Source organism: Pleurodeles waltl, chromosome 6, assembly GCF_031143425.1.
Source record: "Pleurodeles waltl isolate 20211129_DDA chromosome 6, aPleWal1.hap1.20221129, whole genome shotgun sequence".
Taxonomy (NCBI): domain Eukaryota; kingdom Metazoa; phylum Chordata; class Amphibia; order Caudata; family Salamandridae; genus Pleurodeles; species Pleurodeles waltl.
Genome location: NC_090445.1, coordinates 43956512 through 43977634, shown reverse-complemented (window position 1 = coordinate 43977634; position 21123 = coordinate 43956512). Strand labels below are relative to the sequence as shown.

The 21123-nt window shown below is 43.9% G+C and overlaps 1 protein-coding gene across 1 annotated transcript in view; it reads right to left on the bottom strand.

Annotated features, from left to right (window-relative positions):
- Positions 1-605: 605 nt before the first annotated feature.
- The window catches only part of LOC138299143 (complement factor B-like), a 196360-nt gene continuing 175842 nt past the window's right edge, over positions 606-21123 (bottom strand). The window contains exons 17-18 of the mRNA XM_069237202.1: positions 9943-9992; positions 606-2026 (exon numbers count right to left, since the gene is read on the bottom strand). Coding sequence (XP_069093303.1) covers positions 1862-2026; positions 9943-9992 — 215 coding nt within the window. The 3' untranslated portion in view covers positions 606-1861. The remainder of the gene's footprint in view (positions 2027-9942; positions 9993-21123) is intronic.

The following is a 21123-nucleotide window of genomic DNA, read 5'->3' as shown; positions in this document are numbered from 1 at the left end:
TTCTCGATGCGCCACACAGACTGACCTCCTTCTCCTGTTGTGTCCACACAGGGCTGCCTGTGCCCTGCAGTCTTCACAGCAGGACCAGGCAGTCCTCACCCCAAATCCCGGGGATGCTGTGCAGCGTCAATCCTCTGAATGCCTGCAGAGCCCAAGCCTCAGTCCAGGGCCGCCATCTTGATAAAGAGATCCACTGCTAACGCGGTGTGGGGCCAACTGCACAGCCACTCCACAGGGACCTACGCTCTGCCTTCTCCTCTTCTCGGTCAGCAAACTCACAGAGCCCAGCGGCAACCCAATTTAGGGCGCACCAGCATTCCAGAGATCGTTCCTCCTTGGGACAGGAGCTCAGGAGAGCACATCCACCATCTTAGCCATCCAGGCCTTCTTAAGGGGTTTTAAATATGTACAGCAGTAGTATTGTTTGGTTTTGATTTAGGTTTTTCTCTGCATGACCTGTTCTTTTTGCGCAAACTAAGAAACTGATGTTGGTGACAATCACGCTCACTCACTCACTTTTGACAAGTGACTGACCTGCAACTTAGACATTTACTCAGTAGGCAACAGCAAATTGATGAACTAGCAGAAAAGAAGGAGCACACTGATTTGTTTCTGTATGTTTTTATTAATACAATGTTCTGCTTTTTTTAATTCCCATTTCCTTTTTTTAATGTTTTGAATACCTTTATCAGCCTATGGTTGAGATGTACCTCGAAGGCAGATGATGTTCTCTAGCCTAATTCATGCTCAGCCTGTGCACGACTACGTTGTGGAAAAATGATCTCTTCTTACAGTTAAAGTTGAGGGGGTGACACAGCCATCTGTGCCAATGTGTTTTGCCGCTGGTTAAACCTCTTAATTAACTGTGAATGAAAAACTCTTGTTCTACAATTTGCAAATTTGCCAGAGCAATTTCTTTCCCCGGATACGCACAAGCATTCAACTGAACATGGCAGCCCATTCTGCTGCCCACAGCCAGGGGTGCTGATTTCATGGCTCTGAAAAATATTTGGCATTTTAAATACACTCAGCGGTTGTCCGTTTTCTTAAATGAAGTGCCGCCCACTTGTCAAAAAATGAGTTAAGAAATACATCAAGACCAATCAATAATTTGTCAATGCTGCTGGTGGTACCATTCAGGAACTCCTTTACCTGGACAACTTGGATTATGTTCTCATGTGCAATGTTTGCTTTTAAATGCTAGACATCATCTCCATATCTCTTTTTTGTCTTGACTTTTTGTGAGTACAGTGCTGACTGTAGATGGCAAGTCAGTTTAAAAATCACCGCAGATAACACAATCTTTAAATGTGAGAAGTCATTTAAGTGTTGTTCTCACATGACTAGATGCACTGCATTAGTTAAAACTTTATACGGTGCTGCTAAGATAATATCTGGCGGCCATCTTGGAGTGGAGTACTTGGTTATTAATGTTATGAATATTCATTCAGCAATATTGATAAGTTGAAAGCAAATATTTCAAATCTATTTAAGTCACTTATTCGATTGCTAGTTGTTGTTCACTTAGATTTCTGTCAAGCAATTCTTGTAAGTAGGTTTGTAAACACCCAAAAGGAGAACATGTTGGCAGCATGTAAGAGCACCCAGCAAGGAAATTCCTTAAGCTGTCTTTAATTTTTCTGCATATTTAAACCAGTATTGAAGATGTCTGTGGTGGCACGTTTAAGATGAGCAGTTTTATTCAGGTTTTAAAATAGGAGTCTTGGTTATTTCACAGTCAGAGGTCTGTAGTAAAATTGACAGTGGAAATGAATTATGAGAATTAGAGAACGGTAATTCTTTGGGTCCAGTGCCCATCCTACTCAATGGCGCGCATCCTTTTTTTGCCTCTGTCAAATCATTAGGGCAGTGGCAGAAACCCTAGCCCATCTTCCTTCAGCTTGCTTTCCAGCCAAGGGAGCACTTTGAATAGGTTAGTGTGGAAGTCCCTGGATTCAGCCTTTGCAAATGGTTGTCTTATGTTGTTTAAGCATAGGTTTGTCACGCCCCAGCTGATTACTCCAACCTAAAAGGAAAAAACAAACATATATTCAGTTCTGTTACTTTAAAAGCAAACATGTTATTTTAACCCTGTAGTAACTCCTCCAACAGCACATGAGTTAGAGTAAGCAGTGAAATTCAAGGGAGTAATACAAGAGAAGTATTAGATGGCAGTTTGCAAGCTACAAAAAGAAACTGTAAAAGTAGGGGTGTGTGAAGTTGCAAAAGGCTTTAAGGGCCAGATGTATCAAAAATCTGTTTTGCATTTCTTAAATAGCGAATTTTAAGAAATCGCTATTTAAGAAATGCAAAATGGTATGTATGAAATATGTGATTCTGTAATAGCGATTTCTTAAAATTCGCAAACGCTATTTCCGAATCCCAAATAGAGAATGCAACTCCATTCATCCCTATGGGCCTGTAGGTCCATAGGTGCTAATGGTTTTGCAGTTCCCAAATTGCAAATTTCTATGGGCCTAAGGCCCCCTCTGATTCACCCCAAAAAATATTTGCGGACATGTGAAGCACACACAAGCCCTATGGGCATGTGTGCGCTACATGTAATTTTAAATATGCATTTATAATGCATTTTTAAAATTTGCACATGCTTACCACTAAATTGGATTTGGTGGTAATTGCATTTCCTAAATGCCCAATTTGCATTTAGGAAATGCTTGATACATGTGGTTTGGAAATCGCAAACAGATATTCCTTATTTGCGATTTCCTATTTCGAGAATCGTGATTTGCGATTCTCTAAATGGGGTCGCAGTTTAAAGGATTCCCTATTTTTGCGATTCCTTAAAATTGTACTCTGAATGCCTTTCATACATTGTGAAAGGCATTTTTGCGTTCGCAAACGGCCGAATTTTGCGATTCGCACCATTTGCGAATGCAAAAACTTTTGATACATCTGGCCCTTAATTTCCAAGACAAAATGAATGCTGGCTATTTGTTCAAAGAAAAGAAGTGGCAGTGGTGTCCAAATGTTGTCCAAAATGTTTTAGGCACTTGGAAGAAAGAAATGTGTGGGCATTTACAAACAAGGAAAACACCTTTAACCCTTTCTTTTGAGTTGAATGTTTTAATTTATCTCGGGGTAGAAGGGGTAGTCTCGGACATTAGGTGCACTTTTTAATGTAGACTTTTGATTTTACTAAGGAAAACTTTGAAGGATTGCACACTTTCTCTACTGCGAAGACCCCATACAGATTTTCCCCTCAGTCCATGCATTTGCCTATCTTGCTTGGCACTTGAAGGGCATGTTTTCGTGTATGATTCGTTTTTCTTCACATTTGTTTGGCTGTGATTTTTAGATAATTTTCCTACTGTTCCATTGGTTCCCGTCAGAACCCTTGAAAACATAGAAAAGGTCACCTTCTAGTTGTGTAGAATTTTGTTCAAGAAAAATGTCTTCTCTTGTGGCCATGCCTTCATGTAGACATGACAAATGGAAAAAGAACAGTTGATGGACGGAATGTAGAACAAATCAAACATTCACCCCCAGTCACAGATCTGGGTTTAATCCATCAGTTTTTTTGCTCACCATGCCATTCCAGTTTGGACCCAGCCATATGCAAATCAGTCTTGACCCTGTTCCCTATGGGAACAGTCCAGCCCGAACTGCCAGACCAGGTCCTCCCTGGACCAGAAACAAGCATCCTGAGACCGGATTCGGGGTATCACCCCTCTTCAGCCAGGCTAGCTTGAATCTGGTGGCATAGTGAGCACAGGACCCACGTCTGGGCATACCCTTCCCACTTGGGGTGAGATGACATCATATGTCAAATGACTGAATATGTCATATGTCATATGACTGGGAAGCAAAATCTCATCACCATATATCACGTAGATAGGTCTCTTGATGGGGCATTTATCTGTTTCACTGGACCATCAAACGCAAAACGCATTAATGTTAGTTCAGCGATAGGTTGGCTATAGTTAATTGTTACAACAAATCTAAATTTAGCTCACCACTGCCCGCCACGTAATGGTCTCAATGACATTGCCTTATCACCCTGCTTTTACTCAATACAATATGAGTTTCAGGGTCAAGACACCTTTGCTATCCAACCAGCCCAGACACATGACAAAAAATCTTGAATGTGAGCAAATCTCTTTAGAGTGTCCAGCATATATTTATTTATTGTTTCACTTAAGGCACAAAAAAGCCCTGAGTACAGCAGAGAGAAGAGAAAGTAGCAGGTTACAGGCATTTGGGGTGAGTGCAGTATATCATGTTAACTTGGGCAGGACAGGCTTTAGCACTGGTGGAGCCCTGTGCAACAGACTTTTTTGGCAACCCCCACCCCATGACCACCTCCTCGGATTCCCTCACTACCACCCGGCAAATGTGCCCCTCATCTCTCCAAAGCCGCCCTTTCACATACAGATGTTTTAAAGCACTGGTAAAGGCTGGCTTTACTAATCCACTCAGCTATCCACATAAAATATAGTTTTGTTCTTTGCAGCAGACATTATAACCCTCTACGCTACTTTATGGCGAGTCAAAGCTGCCCCTAAACAAAACTCCCATCTCTCATTTTTAATTGCTTCCTGAAGACTGGACGCAAAAGGAACTTTTCAGCAGGTACTTTTAAATCGCAAGTTTCTAAGTTATTGCTAAACTCAGGGCCCCCCTGAGGTCAGCGCCCCATAATGCAGGTCAGCACCCGGTGCAGCTGCATCGCGCGCACCGCCCTAAAGCCGACCCTGAACTTGGGGATCTGTACTATGGCCTGCGGATGCATAACAATGGGCTGGAGTTGAACATTTAAAGGACAGCATTAGATGCGCTAAACTGGAAGAAACAACATCGCCCTTCCAGTCTTCCAAAACTCCTCTGCTAAGGAGAGCAGACATGCCCATCAGTTCTGGCATTCGGTCCAGTACACTTGTATTAAGTCCATCACTAAGTAGGATCTATGAGATGGATATTTCCGGTGAGGGTGGAAAGTGGGGTATCTTTTTATGTAGGATGGTTCAGCGTAGGCCATGGGGATGCTTAGAGTGTTCCTTGGGAGAGATTTTGTTTTCGTTTTGTTTTAATGTTTCCTGAGGTATTTGTCTTCTTTGGAAAGCTCCTCCCCATGCAGATCACTGATTCCTCCCCAGCCCCTCAGAGAGCTACATTTGTGAGTTTTGAAAGACAGCTGTGTTAGTAATGCAGACTGCTTTGAATGTGCATTAAGCACTGAATGGAGACAATGTATCTATAAGGGAACTGCTGAAAAATACTGGAAGTGCTGAGGCACTGATATCAGTCAGGTCAGCATGAGATACAGATATTAACTGTGCCATTCATCTCTTGAAAGGCCCATCCGAGAACTCTCAACAGCAGTCTCTTCTGGACAGGATTACAGTTTTCTACTAATGCACAGTTTGGCTTCGGGGTTGCAGGACTTTGTGCCTAAGAAAACAGATATTGATAATTTCCATTGTCTTTAATGAATAGCCTCAGAACTGGGCACTTAAATCTGCAGATTCCTCCACTGAGAAACCTTTCTAGAGCTGTTTCGTGCAACTATGGGGCTACCCTAAGATAGAGACACCAGTTTCCTTTTTTAGTAAGATCCAGAGCCCTTTGACACAGACCCAGAGCTTCTCTCTTGGAATTTATCACTTTACAGAGTGACATGAGATATGTCCCTCTGCTTGTGGTCAAAGACATGTGCAGACTGTGGCCTCATACACCTTAAGGCTATAAAGGAGTACAAAGCCAGACTATGGTCAGTGCTGAGTATCAAGCTCCATGGCGGTCGCACTCCAAGCTGAGGTCTGCCACTGAATCCTGCTCTTCTCATCCACTAAAATCCACCTTGAAGAGAAGGCTTGAAGATGACTCTCCAAAATGCTGTTCACAGTCAAGAGGTTCATCACCTCAACACACTCTGTCCCCTTTGGAGTCATCCTCGGAGCCAGAACCAGTGGTGTATGGCTTCTTCCAAAGAGGCACCATCGGCAGCACCATAGTAAAAGTCCCAGGATCCTTAGTGGGTCCTCTGTCGCAAATGCTGCATTCGGTTCAGCCTCAGGCGTAACCAAAATTTCAGGAGCTGATCCGGCACTCTTCCTCGACGCCATTATGGAGATGTTGTGGCCTTCTTCGCTACTCACTATGGCGCATCTTTGACCTTTTAGGGATCTGTTTGGATTCCTGCTGGTGGCCCCCCCCCCCCGGATGCCATAGCTCCAATGCATTCCATATGGAACACTTCTGGTGCCGTGTGGAGTCATTTCAGTACTGAAACCCTCATCAGTTGACCCTCCCAGTCGCACTGATGTAAACTCCAGCCCTGCAAGCCCTGGTGCCACCCACAGAGCAGCCAGTGTCAAAGGCTAATGCTATCCTCCAGCGGTCGAGTAGAGAGAGCTAGAGGATAGTGGAGGACAAGGGTATACTTCATGCCAACACTAACTGACTCAGATCCAATACAGATGCCAGATGTCATTCAGCATTACACAGATGACAGCAACTGTACAAGACAAAATCCTGGTGCTTTCCCTGCAGTCGTACCAGATACAGAATTAAAAAATTAAGAAAGTCTTGTCAGCAGGCAGTTTAGCTCTTCGTTCCTTGAATGCAACATATTTGTTGAGAAGATTTTCCCGCGCTTTGGTGGATATGACAAGAATGGTGGTGGCAAAACTACAAGACCACTCCAGGATCACTTTGTGGAGGTGGTTTGTGATGGAAAAGACTCCTCTAAACAGATAATCCAAGCAAGACTGGATACCACTGATTCAAGCAATATTAATGAACATGGTATTCAATGAAGCATGTCTCTCTGGGAATAAAGCGGGCACCACGTTAAAGAGAATGAAGATTGGGAAGGCAACAGCCCGATTTTACTTAAAGACAATTGTCAATCGTTTACGTTTTGAGCCTTCACAAGGGGTTTCAAACTCCAAGCGGGGCAAGAGATTACAGCGTTTGGACCCCAGATGGACCGCACCAAGAAGATTGGGTATGATGACCAGCTCTGTATAGGGCATAATGACAGCAAGAAAGGCAAGGAGCTCCAAAAAAAGGCTTTATCCTGGTGGATATAAATCTTTTTTTATCTTGCGAAGAATGAATCACCGGAAGGAATCTAGACCCTTTCCATCAGGGGAAGGTCATTTACCTCACCAATGACTAGGGGTGTCCTGTCATGCATTATTTTTGGATTCAGAAGTGAGAATGAAATACCATTTCACATCATGCTTGGAGTTCCAGGATTTTCTCATCTCACCATACCTCAAAACCCACCACCTGGTAGGGGTACTGGTTTGGAATCTATTTAGTAGGTGAGGAATCTGCAGATATAAAAATCCATCAGACGAAAAACGTACTTACTGTACCTACCTCTACTAGCAGAATCCTCACCAGTTAAAACAATCTACCCATTTTAAAGGATAGTCATAAACTGTATTAAAAGGGTTCCAATCTAGATTATTACACCCCTCTGCATCATTGATTGTTGTTTTCTCATCTATCTCTTCCTCTAAGTGCACAGAAAAAAACGGATGAGGAAATTACATCTGTGTGCCGGGATGGGTGCTTTATGCCTCCAGTGACATCACCATGTAGTCACCTCTGGTGTCAAGATGAATTCAGTGCCCTCTACCGGTGTGGGAGAGGTATGGAAAAAGTTACAAATTCAATGTAGTACTTAGGATAGTCAACAGGTGAGGAATCTGTAGGCAGATAGATTATCCACCAGAATGATGATTACTTAAGGTAACTTTTTCATTTAGTTTACTCTACAGAGATCTGGAGTTCAATACCTTTGTTAGGTATTTTCCAATGACTCTACCAGTTCCAGCATTCATTGTTGGATGTGGAGTCATATGAGGAGGTAGAGAATTGTAGGAACTGTTGTAGCAAGGCTCATTACAATACAATGTACGGATCTTTATTCGATTGAGTTTAGGCTTGGTACAATATAAGTAATGTGGTGTTCTATTGTGATTTACGATTTGAGACAATCTTAACATTTGAGAATATTATCAAACTATTGGGTGGTATTTTGAAAAGAGCCCTCCAGACTATGGGCCTGATTACAACTTTGGAGGAGGTGTTAATCCATCCCAAATGTGACGGATATACCACCAGCCGTATTACGAGTTCCATAGGATATAATGGACTCGTAATACGGTAAGTTTACCGTCACTTTTGGGACGGATTAACACCTCCTCCAAAGATGTAATCAGGCCCTATATGAGTTGAACATCAAAGATGAGAGTGTGAGCCTTGACCAACAAACCCCATCAATACGGGTTTTTTGCAGCTGAGTAACATATTCATTTATACCCAACCCACTGCCATTCATTTTGTTACCTTCAGAAGGATGAAAGGCTTTGTGGACCCACCACATTTCGAACCTGTGGACATGAGATCCCTGCATTGGATGGTAAGGCAGAAGATTTTGTATTTGTTAATTGTGCCAATCTATGGTCTTCTGCATGGTTCCTGGATGAATTAGGTCATCTGCCTAGTCCTTCAAGCAGAGCCAAACATATGGGGATCCTCTTGCATCTACGTTGGCCTCCCTAACTATCTAATGACTACAATTAGTCCAAAATACTGCTGCTAGAGCTCTCCTTAACGTCTCCTGCAATGTCTCTTTCAGAATCGGTATTCACTTCCTGCATTGTTTTTGCCTTGACAAGAGATACTTTTTAAAAAGATTTTGTGGTTTTGTTATAGGGTGTTTTATGGGAGATACCAACCTCTCAGAGTCTTCCCTGCCTTTGCTCTTGCTCCAGACAGTTCCTTCTGTTTGCCACGCTCACAGGAAGAGCGTGCCTTCTCTTAATTTGTTCCCAAACCTGTGAGCCATTTTCCATACTGTTCACAGCCCAAGCCAGCTTTATTGGTTTCCAGAAAATGCTTAAGACCCACCTTTTTTACAGATAATTTTTCATGTCTAGTTACTCACAGCTCTAGTCTTCCTCACAGCACCAGAATACTGTTTAGAATTAACTGTGCACTCTATAAATATTCATCAACATCAAAGAGCCGGGTTGATAGAAAGCGTATAATCTGCTACTTGTAGGGCAACCTGGATGCCTGGTCTAAAGCATGACTGGTGAGCTTGCTAAAGGTTTATTGTTACAAATTTTGTAATTAGTGAGGCCACTCTACTTTCTATGTCTAGTACCCAATTATTGTACTGGGTTTGGTGAGGGTTTTTTTAAAAGGTGAAACAGGCCAAGAAACTGGCATGCCTTGAAACTGGGTCTTCAGAACCTGAATGGACAGAGTTTTCACCATGTGAGAATTTGAGGATAAGATTTCCTTTTGTGTGATGGAGGGTGGCTGGAGAGGGAGAGTTGTGTCTAGGTAAAACAAAAAGAACTAGACAGTGCATTCAGAGAAGTATCAAGCGTTCTCTGTTTTTGAGGTGGAGTAGCTCTTCTGTGGCTTGGACCGTACTGTGTATTGCCATTTCCATTTAATCATTATGGACTACTACTGGGGTTACTAATCCCTCAAGTACACAAAGGCAACAGAAAATGAAACAATTGCCTTCAATTTTCTACAGAAGGCCTCAGGAATTGGTCTGTATACATTTTCGTAAAACACACCTGGCCATCTCAAATTTAAAAAAACTAACAAAATGGAGGGAAGTATGTGGTGATGCATGTATGTGGGGGGGGTGAAGACACTTTCTAAACTACAGTAGTGACCCAAACCAGCTGAGGAGATTGGAAGGCAGAGATTACGGCCACCGGACTCATCATTAGGGTAAGCTGTAGTGAATTTTCTGTAGGTTCATGGTCACAAAATCACCAGTCCCTAATGGATGTCTTGTAGGAACAACCACATGTAAGGCCCACACAGCTATCCTCTCTAGTTTGGAATTACCCACCAAAATGCAATTCTTACATAGTAATCAAAACTTAATACAGTGTTGGCAAAATGGTACATAACAAGGTACAGTGTTAAAAGACCAACCTGGATGTATCGCTGCCTGTGGTTTATCACCAGGGGCCCTCCAGAGTCACCTACAAGACAGGGAACATGGACAAATGAGAACATTTGTGTATTATATTATGCAATCTAATTTACATCTTGGCATTTTTGGAACATTTGAAACTTGAATTTTGGAAACCTAATGGACCCCAGAATAGTTGTGTCCAATGAACCGAAACTAAGTCTTGTGACCTAAACTCCACTCTGTACCTCTTATGAAATGAATTAGTGCACCAAGTAGAGATTATTTTATGAATTACTGGTATCACATTATTATATTGGTTATTCATATGCTAACACATTCCCAACATAGCCTAAGCAAATATTTTCTTAGTCACATGTCCTTTTTAGCCCCAGCAGAAAGTCTTATGTTCCACATTTATAAAGCTCATCATGATATATATTTGGTAATATAACGTAGTAAGGTGTTTTCACAAATATATATCACAAAACTTTTTTGACTACTGGCCTCTTTAACTGTACTACTAATTGGCATCCGTGTACCAGTGGATATTTTGAATCTGTAGCTCACAAATGCAGGTGTTTTCATTGAAATGCTCCTTATGCTGCTGGAATCATGAACAGTATTTAGGTGTTCTCATGTCTTCCAGAGCTTCCGTCCTTGGTTTAGGATACAGTGAAATGATGTAGGATAAACTTAAGTAGGGGAAAACCACTTGAAAAAGTCAATAACTCCACCCTTTCCACACTTTTAAGAGAAGCAGTTCTGAACTTGCGCTTGAGGGGGATAGTATCTCCTTTTAAAACAATCTTATGTTCAAATTCCATAATATGTTGCTACCTACCTTTAAAAAGTTCCTTGAACTCAAATCATCAAGCAACATTAAGGATCATCAAGCAACATCTACTGACATAATCATAGCACCAGCCCGCAACCTGCTTTCAAATACTTCCTTGAACTATTCAACAATATTAGCAGCAGCAGCAAGGATCCTTCAACAGCATCTACTGACATAATCAGGGCATCAGTCTTCCAACCTACCTTTAAATGGTTCCTTAAACTCAATAATATAGATCCTTCAACAGTATCTACTGGCATAATTATAGCACCAGCCCCCAACCTACCTTTAAATACTTCCTTGAACTAGTCAACAATATCATAATCAATGATCCTCCAACAGGATCTACTGACATAATCAGAGCATCAGTCCTCCAACTTATCTTAAAATACTTCCTTGAACTTTTCAACAATATAGTTATCATCAACAAGGATTCTCCAACAGGATCTACTGACAAAATCATGGTATCCAGCCGCCAGCCTCACTTTAAATAAGTCTGTTGGACTTGGCCCTATATACAGGGGCACCACCAAGCTTTTTGCCTTTGACCCTCCTGTTTTCTGAACCTGTTGTTTTTGGCTTTTAAGACTCTGTGCACTTTACCACTGCTAACCAGTTCGAAAGTGCGTTTGATCTTTCCCTTAAACATGGTAAATTTGGCTTACACCCAATTGGCACATTTTATGTACTTGCAAGTCCCTAGTAAAGGGGTACTACATGGATCCAGGGCCTTTAACTTAAATGCCACTCGTGGGCCTTCAAGCATTTATTGTGCCACTCACAAAAAGTAGTCCTTTAAAACTTGCCTTAGGCCTGCCACTGCAGCCTGTGTGCAGTTTTAAATAGCCATAACTTTTGCAAGGTCTAAGCCTCCCTTTTAATATATCTGTTATCCCTACGTAGGCCGTAAATAGCCCTTAGGGCAGGGTGCAGTATATTTAAAAGAACCTTTAAGCTTTACATGTCGAAGTAGTGAAAAACTCCTAAATTCATTTTTTCACTAATGCAAGGCTTAGCTCTCCCATTGGATAACATTGAATTACCTTATCATGTTCAATAAGTGATAACGTTTGATTGGAAACATGTAGGAATGTCTTGTTAACACTCAAATTATTGTAATTTAATATTCTTTTTAATGGTACAGTCTGATTTCAAGTCACAATTCTAAAAATAACACTTTTGAAAAGATGGCATTTTTCTTATCCTAACCATTTGCTGCCTGCAGTCGGTATCCTAGGTCACATGACTAGGTGTAGTTGGTAGTTAGCCTTTGTGTATTTCTTCCAGACAGTGAGATAAGGTGATACTAGGTGTTGGCAGGATGCGCCATCCTAAAAGGATGGAAGGGGCAAAGATGTCACCTGTCTCAATTAAGTTTCAAAGGAGCTGCCTCAGCACACCCAAAAGGAACTTTACACCAGCCTATGCTCCCCTAGACCCCTTGAAGCCTAGGCAGGGGAGGGAAGGAAATTCCAGAACCAGATTTGGGGGTGGGAGTCTAGACGTTTCCCCCACTTCAAAATTGGCACCAGGTATAAATACTGCACCCTCAGACACTCAGAATCAGTACACTCCTGGACCTGTGGACATTGCAGAAATAGGACTACTCAGCTGCCAGAGGTCTGTTCTGCTGCTCGAGGCCTATTTTGCTCTCTGAGAAGGAAAACTGGACTTGCTCTCTTCATCCCAGGGTAACCTGAGGGACTCCAGGGGCCAGGTGGCTGGCAATATTTTGAGCCAAATGGATACGGCAAGCTCCAGAGGCCTCCATGCAACTGCCCAGCTGACCTGCTGCAACTTGACCTGCAACTGGACCTCCCTGAGCTCTGCTGGCCTCTACAAGAGTAAATCCCTGATCCTCAAGAGGTATCTCCCTATGTCCTGGGCCCCTGACTTGCATCAGAGTGCACTGCTATGAAGAAAAGGGAATAATCCAGATGTTTCGGGCTCTTTGGAACTGTGAACGGGCCTGTTCGTGCTAACATCTTGCCGCCCACAATGTCTACCACAGCGAAGCTCTGGTAAACCCTGCTCTTCACGCTACAGCGATGACCAGCAGAGCGAGATCTGCACTTTGCAGTACAACATTGACAGCCCGCAGTGACCGCCAACACAGATTTCGAGGAATTACATCCAACAGATTCTTCGCGCCACAGTGCCAACTGCCAGCCACACCCAGATGACTACAAGTGGCCCTTTGGGTTTTTAAGCGATATACCTACCTAAATCTTTGGAATTGCACTTCTCTGGTTCAACTGATTGGATTATTGTAATTTTAGATTTATTTTAGTTATTCAGTTTTACTTTTTTTCTAAATCGGTGTGGGATGTGTTTTCACTTTACAACTGTTTGTGTGCTTCATAAATACTTTACCATTGCCTCAAAGTTAAGCCTGATTGCTTTTGTGCCAGTTTACTAGAGGGTTACATATAGGTTAATTTTGTGACTTTTGTGGTTCACCGTGACAAGGATTGTGGTTGTTGCCTGAGAAGGGTTAGCACCACTTTCAACCACCAACCCAATATCTCACAATTTCCTTGAACTCTTCAATAATATCATCATCACGTACAGATCCTACTGCACCATCTACTGACATAATCATGGTATTATACCCCCCTCAACTTTAAATACTTCCTTAAACCATTCAATAATGTAATCAGAAGATATTGATCCTTCAGCAGCATTTACTGGCATAATCACAGTGTCTGATTCCCAGCCTGTAAGGAAATGCCTTCCTTGGCATGGTTACCCCCTAACTTTTTGCCTTTTGTTGATGCTAGTTATGATTGAAAGTGTGCTGGGATCCTGCTAACCATGCCCCAGCACCAGTGTTCTTTCCCTAAACTGTACCTTTGTTTCCACAATTGGCATAGCCCTGGCACACAGATAAGTCCCCTGTAAGTGGTACCCCTGGTACCAAGGGCCCTGTAGCCAGGGAAGGTCCCTAAAGGCTGCAGCATGTATTATGCCACCCTAGGGGAACCCTCATTCAGCACATGCACCCTGCCTTGCAGCTTGTGTGTGCTGCTGGGGAGAAAATGACTAAGTCGACATGGTACTCCCCTCAGAGTGCCATGCCCACAACCCACTGCCTGTGGCATAGGTAAGTCACCCCTCTAGCAGGCCTTACAGCCCTAAGCCAGGGTGCACTATACCACAGGTGAGGGCATAGCTGCATGAGCAATATGCCCCTACAGTGTCTAAGGAAATTCTTAGTGCAGGGTATCCATAAAGAGTATATGGTCTGGGAGTTTGTCAAACACGAACTCCACAGTTCCATAATGGCTACACTGAAATCTGGGAAGTTTGGTATCACACTTAGCACAATAAATCCACACTGATGCCAGTGTGGGATTTATTGAAAAATGCACAAAGAGGGCATCTTAGAGATGTCCCCTGTTTACCAGTCCAATCCTTAGTGTTCCAGACAGGTTTCTGGCCACATGGGGTGAGTGCCTTTGTCACTCTGTGGATAGGAACAAAGCCTGCACTGGGTGAAGGTGCTTCTCACCTCCCCCTGCAGTGACTGCAACACCTGGCGGTCAGCCTCAAAGGCTCAAGTCTGGTGTTACAGTGCCCCAGGGCACTCCAGCTAGTGGAGATGCCCGCCCCTCCGGACACAGCCCCCACTTTTGGCAGCAAGTCCGGAGGAGATAATGAGAAAAACAAGGAGGTGTCACCCATCAGTCAGGACAGCTCCTAAGGTGCCCTGAGCTGAGGTAACCCCTGCCTTAGGAAATTCTCCATCTTGGTTCGGAGGATTCCCCCCAATAGGATTAGGGATGTGCCCCCCTCCCCACAGGGAGGAGGCACAAAGAGGGTGTAGCCACCCTCAAGGGCAGTACCCATTGGCTACTGCTCCCCAGACCTAAAAATACCCCTAAATTGAGTATTTGGGGGGGACCCTGAACCCAGGAAATCAGATTCCTGCAACCCGAAGAAAGAAGAAGGACTGCTGACCTGAAAGCCCCGCAGACACGATGGAGACGACAACTGACTTGGCCCCAGCTACCGGCCTGTCTCCCGACTCAAAGAACCTGCACAGCGAAGCATCCGATGGGATCAGCGACCTCAGAGGATGCTGAGGACTGCCCGGCACCTAAAGGACCAACAGCCTCCCGAGGACAGCGGCTCTGTCCAGAAACAACAACAAAACAAGCAACTTTAAAGAGACTCCATCTTCCCGCCAGAAGCATGAGTCTTCACACTCTGCACCCGACGCCCCCGGCTCGAGTTCAGGAGAACCAACACCACAGAGAGGACTCTCAGGTGACTCCAACGACATGGACACCCTTGGCCGACCTCCCTGCACCCCCACAGCGTCGCCTGCATAGAGGATCCGAAGGCTCCCCCTGACCGCGACCGTCCGGTAACAAAGAAACCTGACGCCCGGAGAAGCACTGCACCCGCAGTCCCCGGGACCGAGAGGAACCAACCACCGGTACAGAAGTGACCAGCAGGCGGCCCTCATCCTAGTCCAGTCGGTGGCTGGCCCGAGCAACCCCCTTTGCCCTGTCTGCATCGCTAGAGTTACCCCCCCTCCATTGATTTCTACAGCAAACCTGACACCTATTTTGCACGCTGCACCCGGCCACCCCTGTGCTGCTGAGGGTGTGTTTTGTGTGCCTGTTTGCGACCCCCAGTGCTCTACAAAAACCCCCTGGTCTGCTCCCAGAGGACGCAGGTACTTACCTGCTAGCAGACTGGAACCGGAGCACCCCTTTTCTCCATCGGTGCCTATATGTTTTGGGCCCTCCTTTGACCTCTGCACCTGACCAGCCCTGTGTTGCTGGTGCTGTGGCCTTGAACCCCCAACGGTGGGCTGCCTATGCCCAGGAGATTGATTGTGTAAGTGATTTACTTACCTGAGGAACCAACCAATACTTACCTACCCCAGGAACTGTTGATTTTTGCAGTGTCCACTTTTAAAATAGCTATTTGCCATTTTAACCAAAACTGTGAGTACTACTGTTTTAAATCAAATTTCTATACTTACCTGTGTGAAGTACCTTGCATTTTATGTACTTACCTCAAATTTGAATCTTGTGGTTCTAAAAATAAATTAAGAAAATATATTTTTCTATATAAAAACCTATTGGCCTGGAGTAAGTCTTTGAGTGTGTGTTCCTCATTGATTGCCTGTGTGTGTACAACAAATGCTTAACACTACCCTCTGATAAGCCTACTGCTCGACCACACTACCACAAATTAGAGCATTAGTATTATCTATTTTTACCTCTATCACGCTCAAAGGGGAACCCTTGGACTCTGTGCACACTATCTCTCACTTTGAGATAGTATATACAGAGCCAACTTCCTACACAGCCTGTTTTTAAATACTTGCTTGAACACTTCAATAATATCATCATTAGGCATGGATCCTCCTACACCTCAATGATATCAGCGGATATCTGTCAGACACCATCTACTGCCATAGTCATGGTATCAGCCCCCCAACCTATCTTTTTTTAATGTAAACAAATTGTATTGTTTTTGCCAACTTATCCAGCGACAGCACAATCAACAGTCTGCCAGTAGGAACAATAGATATCAAAGTGATATGACAGATGAGAAACCTCTGGGTTTGTATCAGTCTTGACCATAATATGCCAGCCATTTCCCCCAGACCTGCTTGTGTTTACGGGGACAAACTCTGGATACATAGATCGATTCTGTGAGTTTGTCGCACCAGTCCATCGCAGCTCTCCAGGGGAGGGAGAATGCCAGTCTTTAGCAATGTCTCTTTTACCACCTACTGTACCAAACCCCAAAGGGGGACGGTCTCTCTTAAGCCCTCAAAGTCCTCTAAAATACTAAGCAAAACACATCTTGGGGAGGGTTCCACTGGTTCCCCAAATACCTGTGTGAGTGGGGCAAACAGTTCCTGCCATTACCTCATAATGATGGGGCATTCTCATACCACTTTGTAGAAGTAGGCCTCTTCATTTTGACATCGATTGCAGGTCGATCAGCCAGTTTGTTTGCTCTCCACAATCTCTGGGGTATAAAGTGGAGGTAGCTAAGTTGGATGAGTCAGAGTCTGGAGGGGATCACTAGGACTCTAGGGGACATAAAGGCGTCTCTCCAATCCGATTCAAGGGGGGCCAGCCACTCTACCCAACGTAATCTTAGATTTGTGACATGATCTGGGGAGTTGATGACTAGGGTTTTGTAGATCTGGGAGATACCTCCATTACTCATAAGGAGTTTTGCTTCAAATGGACTAAAGTCGAGTATGGCACCAAGAAGCGTTTGGTGGGAATGGAGAGCATGTTGTAATTGTAAATAACAGATGAAGCGGAATTTGTGTAAAAAATATTCAGCTTGAAGATCTTAGAAGGATTTTAAGTGGTAGCCCTGCTAAACATCCCCTATTGTGGAGAGCCGAATAAGGTCCCATTTGTTGAAACCCTTAAGCGCGGCCATGTGGTGCAACCAGCTACCTTTCCATATCAGGTTTCAAGGGTAATCTTTCAAGCCTAGCCAGTCTATTTCAGTGCAGATTGCCAGGACCAGAGAGGCACCTTGTTGATGTCTAGAACAGATTTAGGGATAGGGTCCCCATAAAGAATGCCTAATCTGTTCTCCCGTCTGATTAGTTCCACTTTTCGATGGAATGCAGGGTCATACTATCTGTCACTCATCCACTATCAATAGCTGCGAAGCCCAGTAGTACAAGCAAATTAATGTCTGTCATACCTATCCCCTCCAGCCCCTGCCCCCATTGCACAGTCTTTGGAGGTGTTTGCCAAAGGCCGCTCTTGATGGTTCGTTCAGCCATAGAAAGTAGTGAATTTTGGTAAACACTTTTTGGAACCAGGCTTAGGGTATCGGCAAGGGAAAGTTCTCGATGGTATAAAGTACTTGAGTAAGTGTAAACAATAGTGCTACTCTATCATGCACGTTCAAAGGAAGTTTGGTCCATGTAACAAGAGCTCAGTTTAGTTATTAAGGGGATTAGACTGAAAATCCAGCAAAGGTTGTTTTTTAGGGCTATGTACACCCTAAAATATTAAAAACTGTGGACCAGCAGTCATGTTTGCCAGTCCACCGTGCTTCTGTCACCCTTTAGAGTGACCAAAAGAGATTTAGACCAATTAACTTGCAGACCAAATGCCTCCCCATAGAGCATTAGAATCTGGAGCAGACGGGGACGCAGAAGGGAGGTCTGTGAGAGGGACAGTAGGAAACCATCCACACTATGCAATCCTCCATGCTTGCCCCCAGTCAAAACCTCAGATCTGAGCATCACACCTCAGCCATGCTGCAGAGGGCTCTATGGCAAGAGTGAATAAGAGGGGATAACGGACAATCTTCGCAGGTGCCCTGGCCAATTGAGAATCTGAGAGGGTCCAACTGACCCTGTCCTGTGTTGTGGGTGTGAGTATAGGACCCAGACTGAAACTTCAGCTGAAAGCCTAATTTCATGAGCACTCTCCCCATGAAAGACCAATAGACGAATCATAGGCCTTTTTGAAAATGATTAGCATTTGAGTGGTGGTGCTGCGTAGGTCTGACAGGCATGCCAGGGCCATCTTGACCCTGCGGACAGTGCTACAGTGTGGCATAAGCCCCCAATGATCTGCATGAGCTAGGTGTGATAACAAAGCAAGGAGTCTGTTAGCCAGGACTTTGGCATAAATCAGGAGTTCCATATTGATAAGGCATATTGGTTGATAAGACTCACATCGTTCAGAAGGATGGCCTGATTCATGTAACACAACAATGAGTGGCAGGTCTAGTTGGGATGCGGGTGCCTGTTAGAGACTGCCTACTGATACATGCCCAGAAGTGGGGCTATCAAGAGTGAAGAAAGCCAGCAGTAGTATTCTACTCTGCAAACTTCAGGATGTGTGGTTTTATGGACATACAATTTCTGAAGGGCAATCCTGATTCATCTGTTCGTAGGGGTTGCTTGAACACTAACCAGTTGTTTGGGGGCAGTTGAGTCAGGGGGAGATCTTCAATAAGTGGCACAGATGGTTCCGGGGGGCGATTGTGTGTTACATATAACAAGTGATAACACCTCACAAACGCAGATGAGATGCCGTAACTCCTGCCTCAATTAGTTTCTTCCCTTGGTCAATCATTATGAATGCAACCATTCGTGAGGCTGTGTCTTTCATCACCAGTAAATATAATAGTTCACTTGATTTATCGCCACATTCATAGACTCTCCTTGCTGAGGCCATCCAACATTGATAGGCCTCATTGTGGGCCAATTGTCAGAGGGACATCCTGGCAATGTTCAGGTGTTGTCGTACTTGTTTGGTAGGGAAATCATGGCAAGTACACTCTAGAGACATAACATTGGCCTCCAGGTCTGTTATATGCTGATACTTCTTGGTGCTATAGGATCTAGCTATGCCCCACAGTGTGGTTTTCCCAGCTGCAAAGAGTGTACCATGTGAGGTAACCAAGTCTTTAGTAATCTCCAAGTACTATTTGATTTCCTGAGCAAGATGGTGTGTACATTTTTGTATGAAGCCCATCATCCAGATATCCAAAGGTGAGTATAACAGGAGCATGATCCGAAATGCCCCAGTAGAATATGAGGGACCCCGATGTGCGGACCAGGTCGACCCTAGGGAGTAGCAATAGGTCAGTATGGCACATCGTCTTGTGTGGGGTCGACAAGTGGGTATATGACAGATTGTGAGGGGTTCCTTGTCCTCCACTAATTGCAAAGTCCCTGGTCTCCGGTGCAACCCTTTTTTCCCTCTTTGACCGCCACTCGGATCCCAGGGTCCGATAGAGTATACCTCAGGGTTCATAAATGTGAGGAAATGGTGTGTATTACATGGTGTGATTGTGCAACCTCACAATGTGATACAACTACCAACCCCTGTAGGACCAATAGGTTTAATTTGTTAAACCTTTGGCACAACCCTGGGTAGCTGTGGCTCTGAGCAGTTAGGCTTACACAAAACAACAAGTGTAAAGCATTTAAACAACAATTGAAGAAGAAATAACAGACACTCAAGAAATTCGTCTTGTATATATTTTTAGGCACCTAAATGAAAAAGATCTACCAGAGGGTTCCAGAGCTTCAGATTTTACAAGGTACAGTAAATATGCATTTTTTACTTAACTATGAACAAACATTGGCAAATTCCCCAAATTTGACACTTAGAAACGTTTTGAAGACAACTTTGGTTAGTCATCTAGGGGCTGATTTAAAACTCAATGGACAGGTTACTCCATCACAACAGTGATGGATATCCCGTCTGCCGAAATCTAAATCCCATTCTATCCTATGGGATCTAGATTTCGGCGGATGGGATATCAGTCACCGTTGTGATGGAGTATTTCTTCTTCTGAGTTCTAAATCAGGCCCTTAGAGTTACTTTGGGTGACCAACTCTGGCAAGCAGCCAGTCAGGGTGACCAGCAAGGTCCTCAGAAATAGTTAGCTCACAAAGAAAATCAGTCTTCAATCCAGTTCCAGTATCATTGACCCCTTGCCATTGACTTCTATGGAGTGGTCCTGATGCAAGGGATACAGGATGCTGAAGATGCTCAAAGATGCTGATGATGCTGCGGTCGACGACCATGCTGCACGTTGACAACCCTCCCAGGCCCAACAGACTCAAGTGCAACTTTTGAGCATCGGGTCCTGAATCTTGGTGCTGCATAGCAGAAATGTGAGAAAACAGGGCTGATTGCAGAGGCCCCCTAACTTTTTGCCCCCATTTTCCACTTTATGCTGGTGTTTTCCTGACTCTGATGGTGCCCTGGGTACTGCTAACCAGTCCCAGGGCCTGTGCTCTGTGTAAAATGGATATGCAAATTAGGCTAATTATAATTGGCTAAGTTAACCTACCTATAAGTCATTTTAAAAGCAAGCCTGCCTTTCTGGCTGCTTTTAAATTAAAGTTATATGCAAATTCGACTTTGGAATTAAAGGTACTTCCAAAGTCTTAAACTACCTTATTTTTACATATAAGTCACCCCTAAGGTGTGCCCTATGTGCCCCTAGGGCTGGGTGCCATGTAACTATAAGCAGGGACTTTATAAAAATAGATTTATAAGCCCTGGTGAGGTAAAAACAGCCAAATTCGTTTTTCCCTCATTGAAGTAAATGGCCTTCATAGGCTAGAATGGGCAGACTTTATTTTAAATTTTAAAGTCTCCTTAAATGTTACATACCAAGAATTTGGTATAAAATTAATTGTTGTAATAAATCCCACAACTTCCAGTTGTTGGATTTAATATAACTTGTTCAGGTAAAAAGTTTAGACTTTACCTAAAAAGTTGCCAATTTCAGCTCTGCATTGTTTTTGCTGCTGTGCTCTGATTGGCCAGCCTGCAGCAGCTTCTGCCAGGCTGCCTTGATGAGGTGTGAAGTGGCATGGCTTCACACA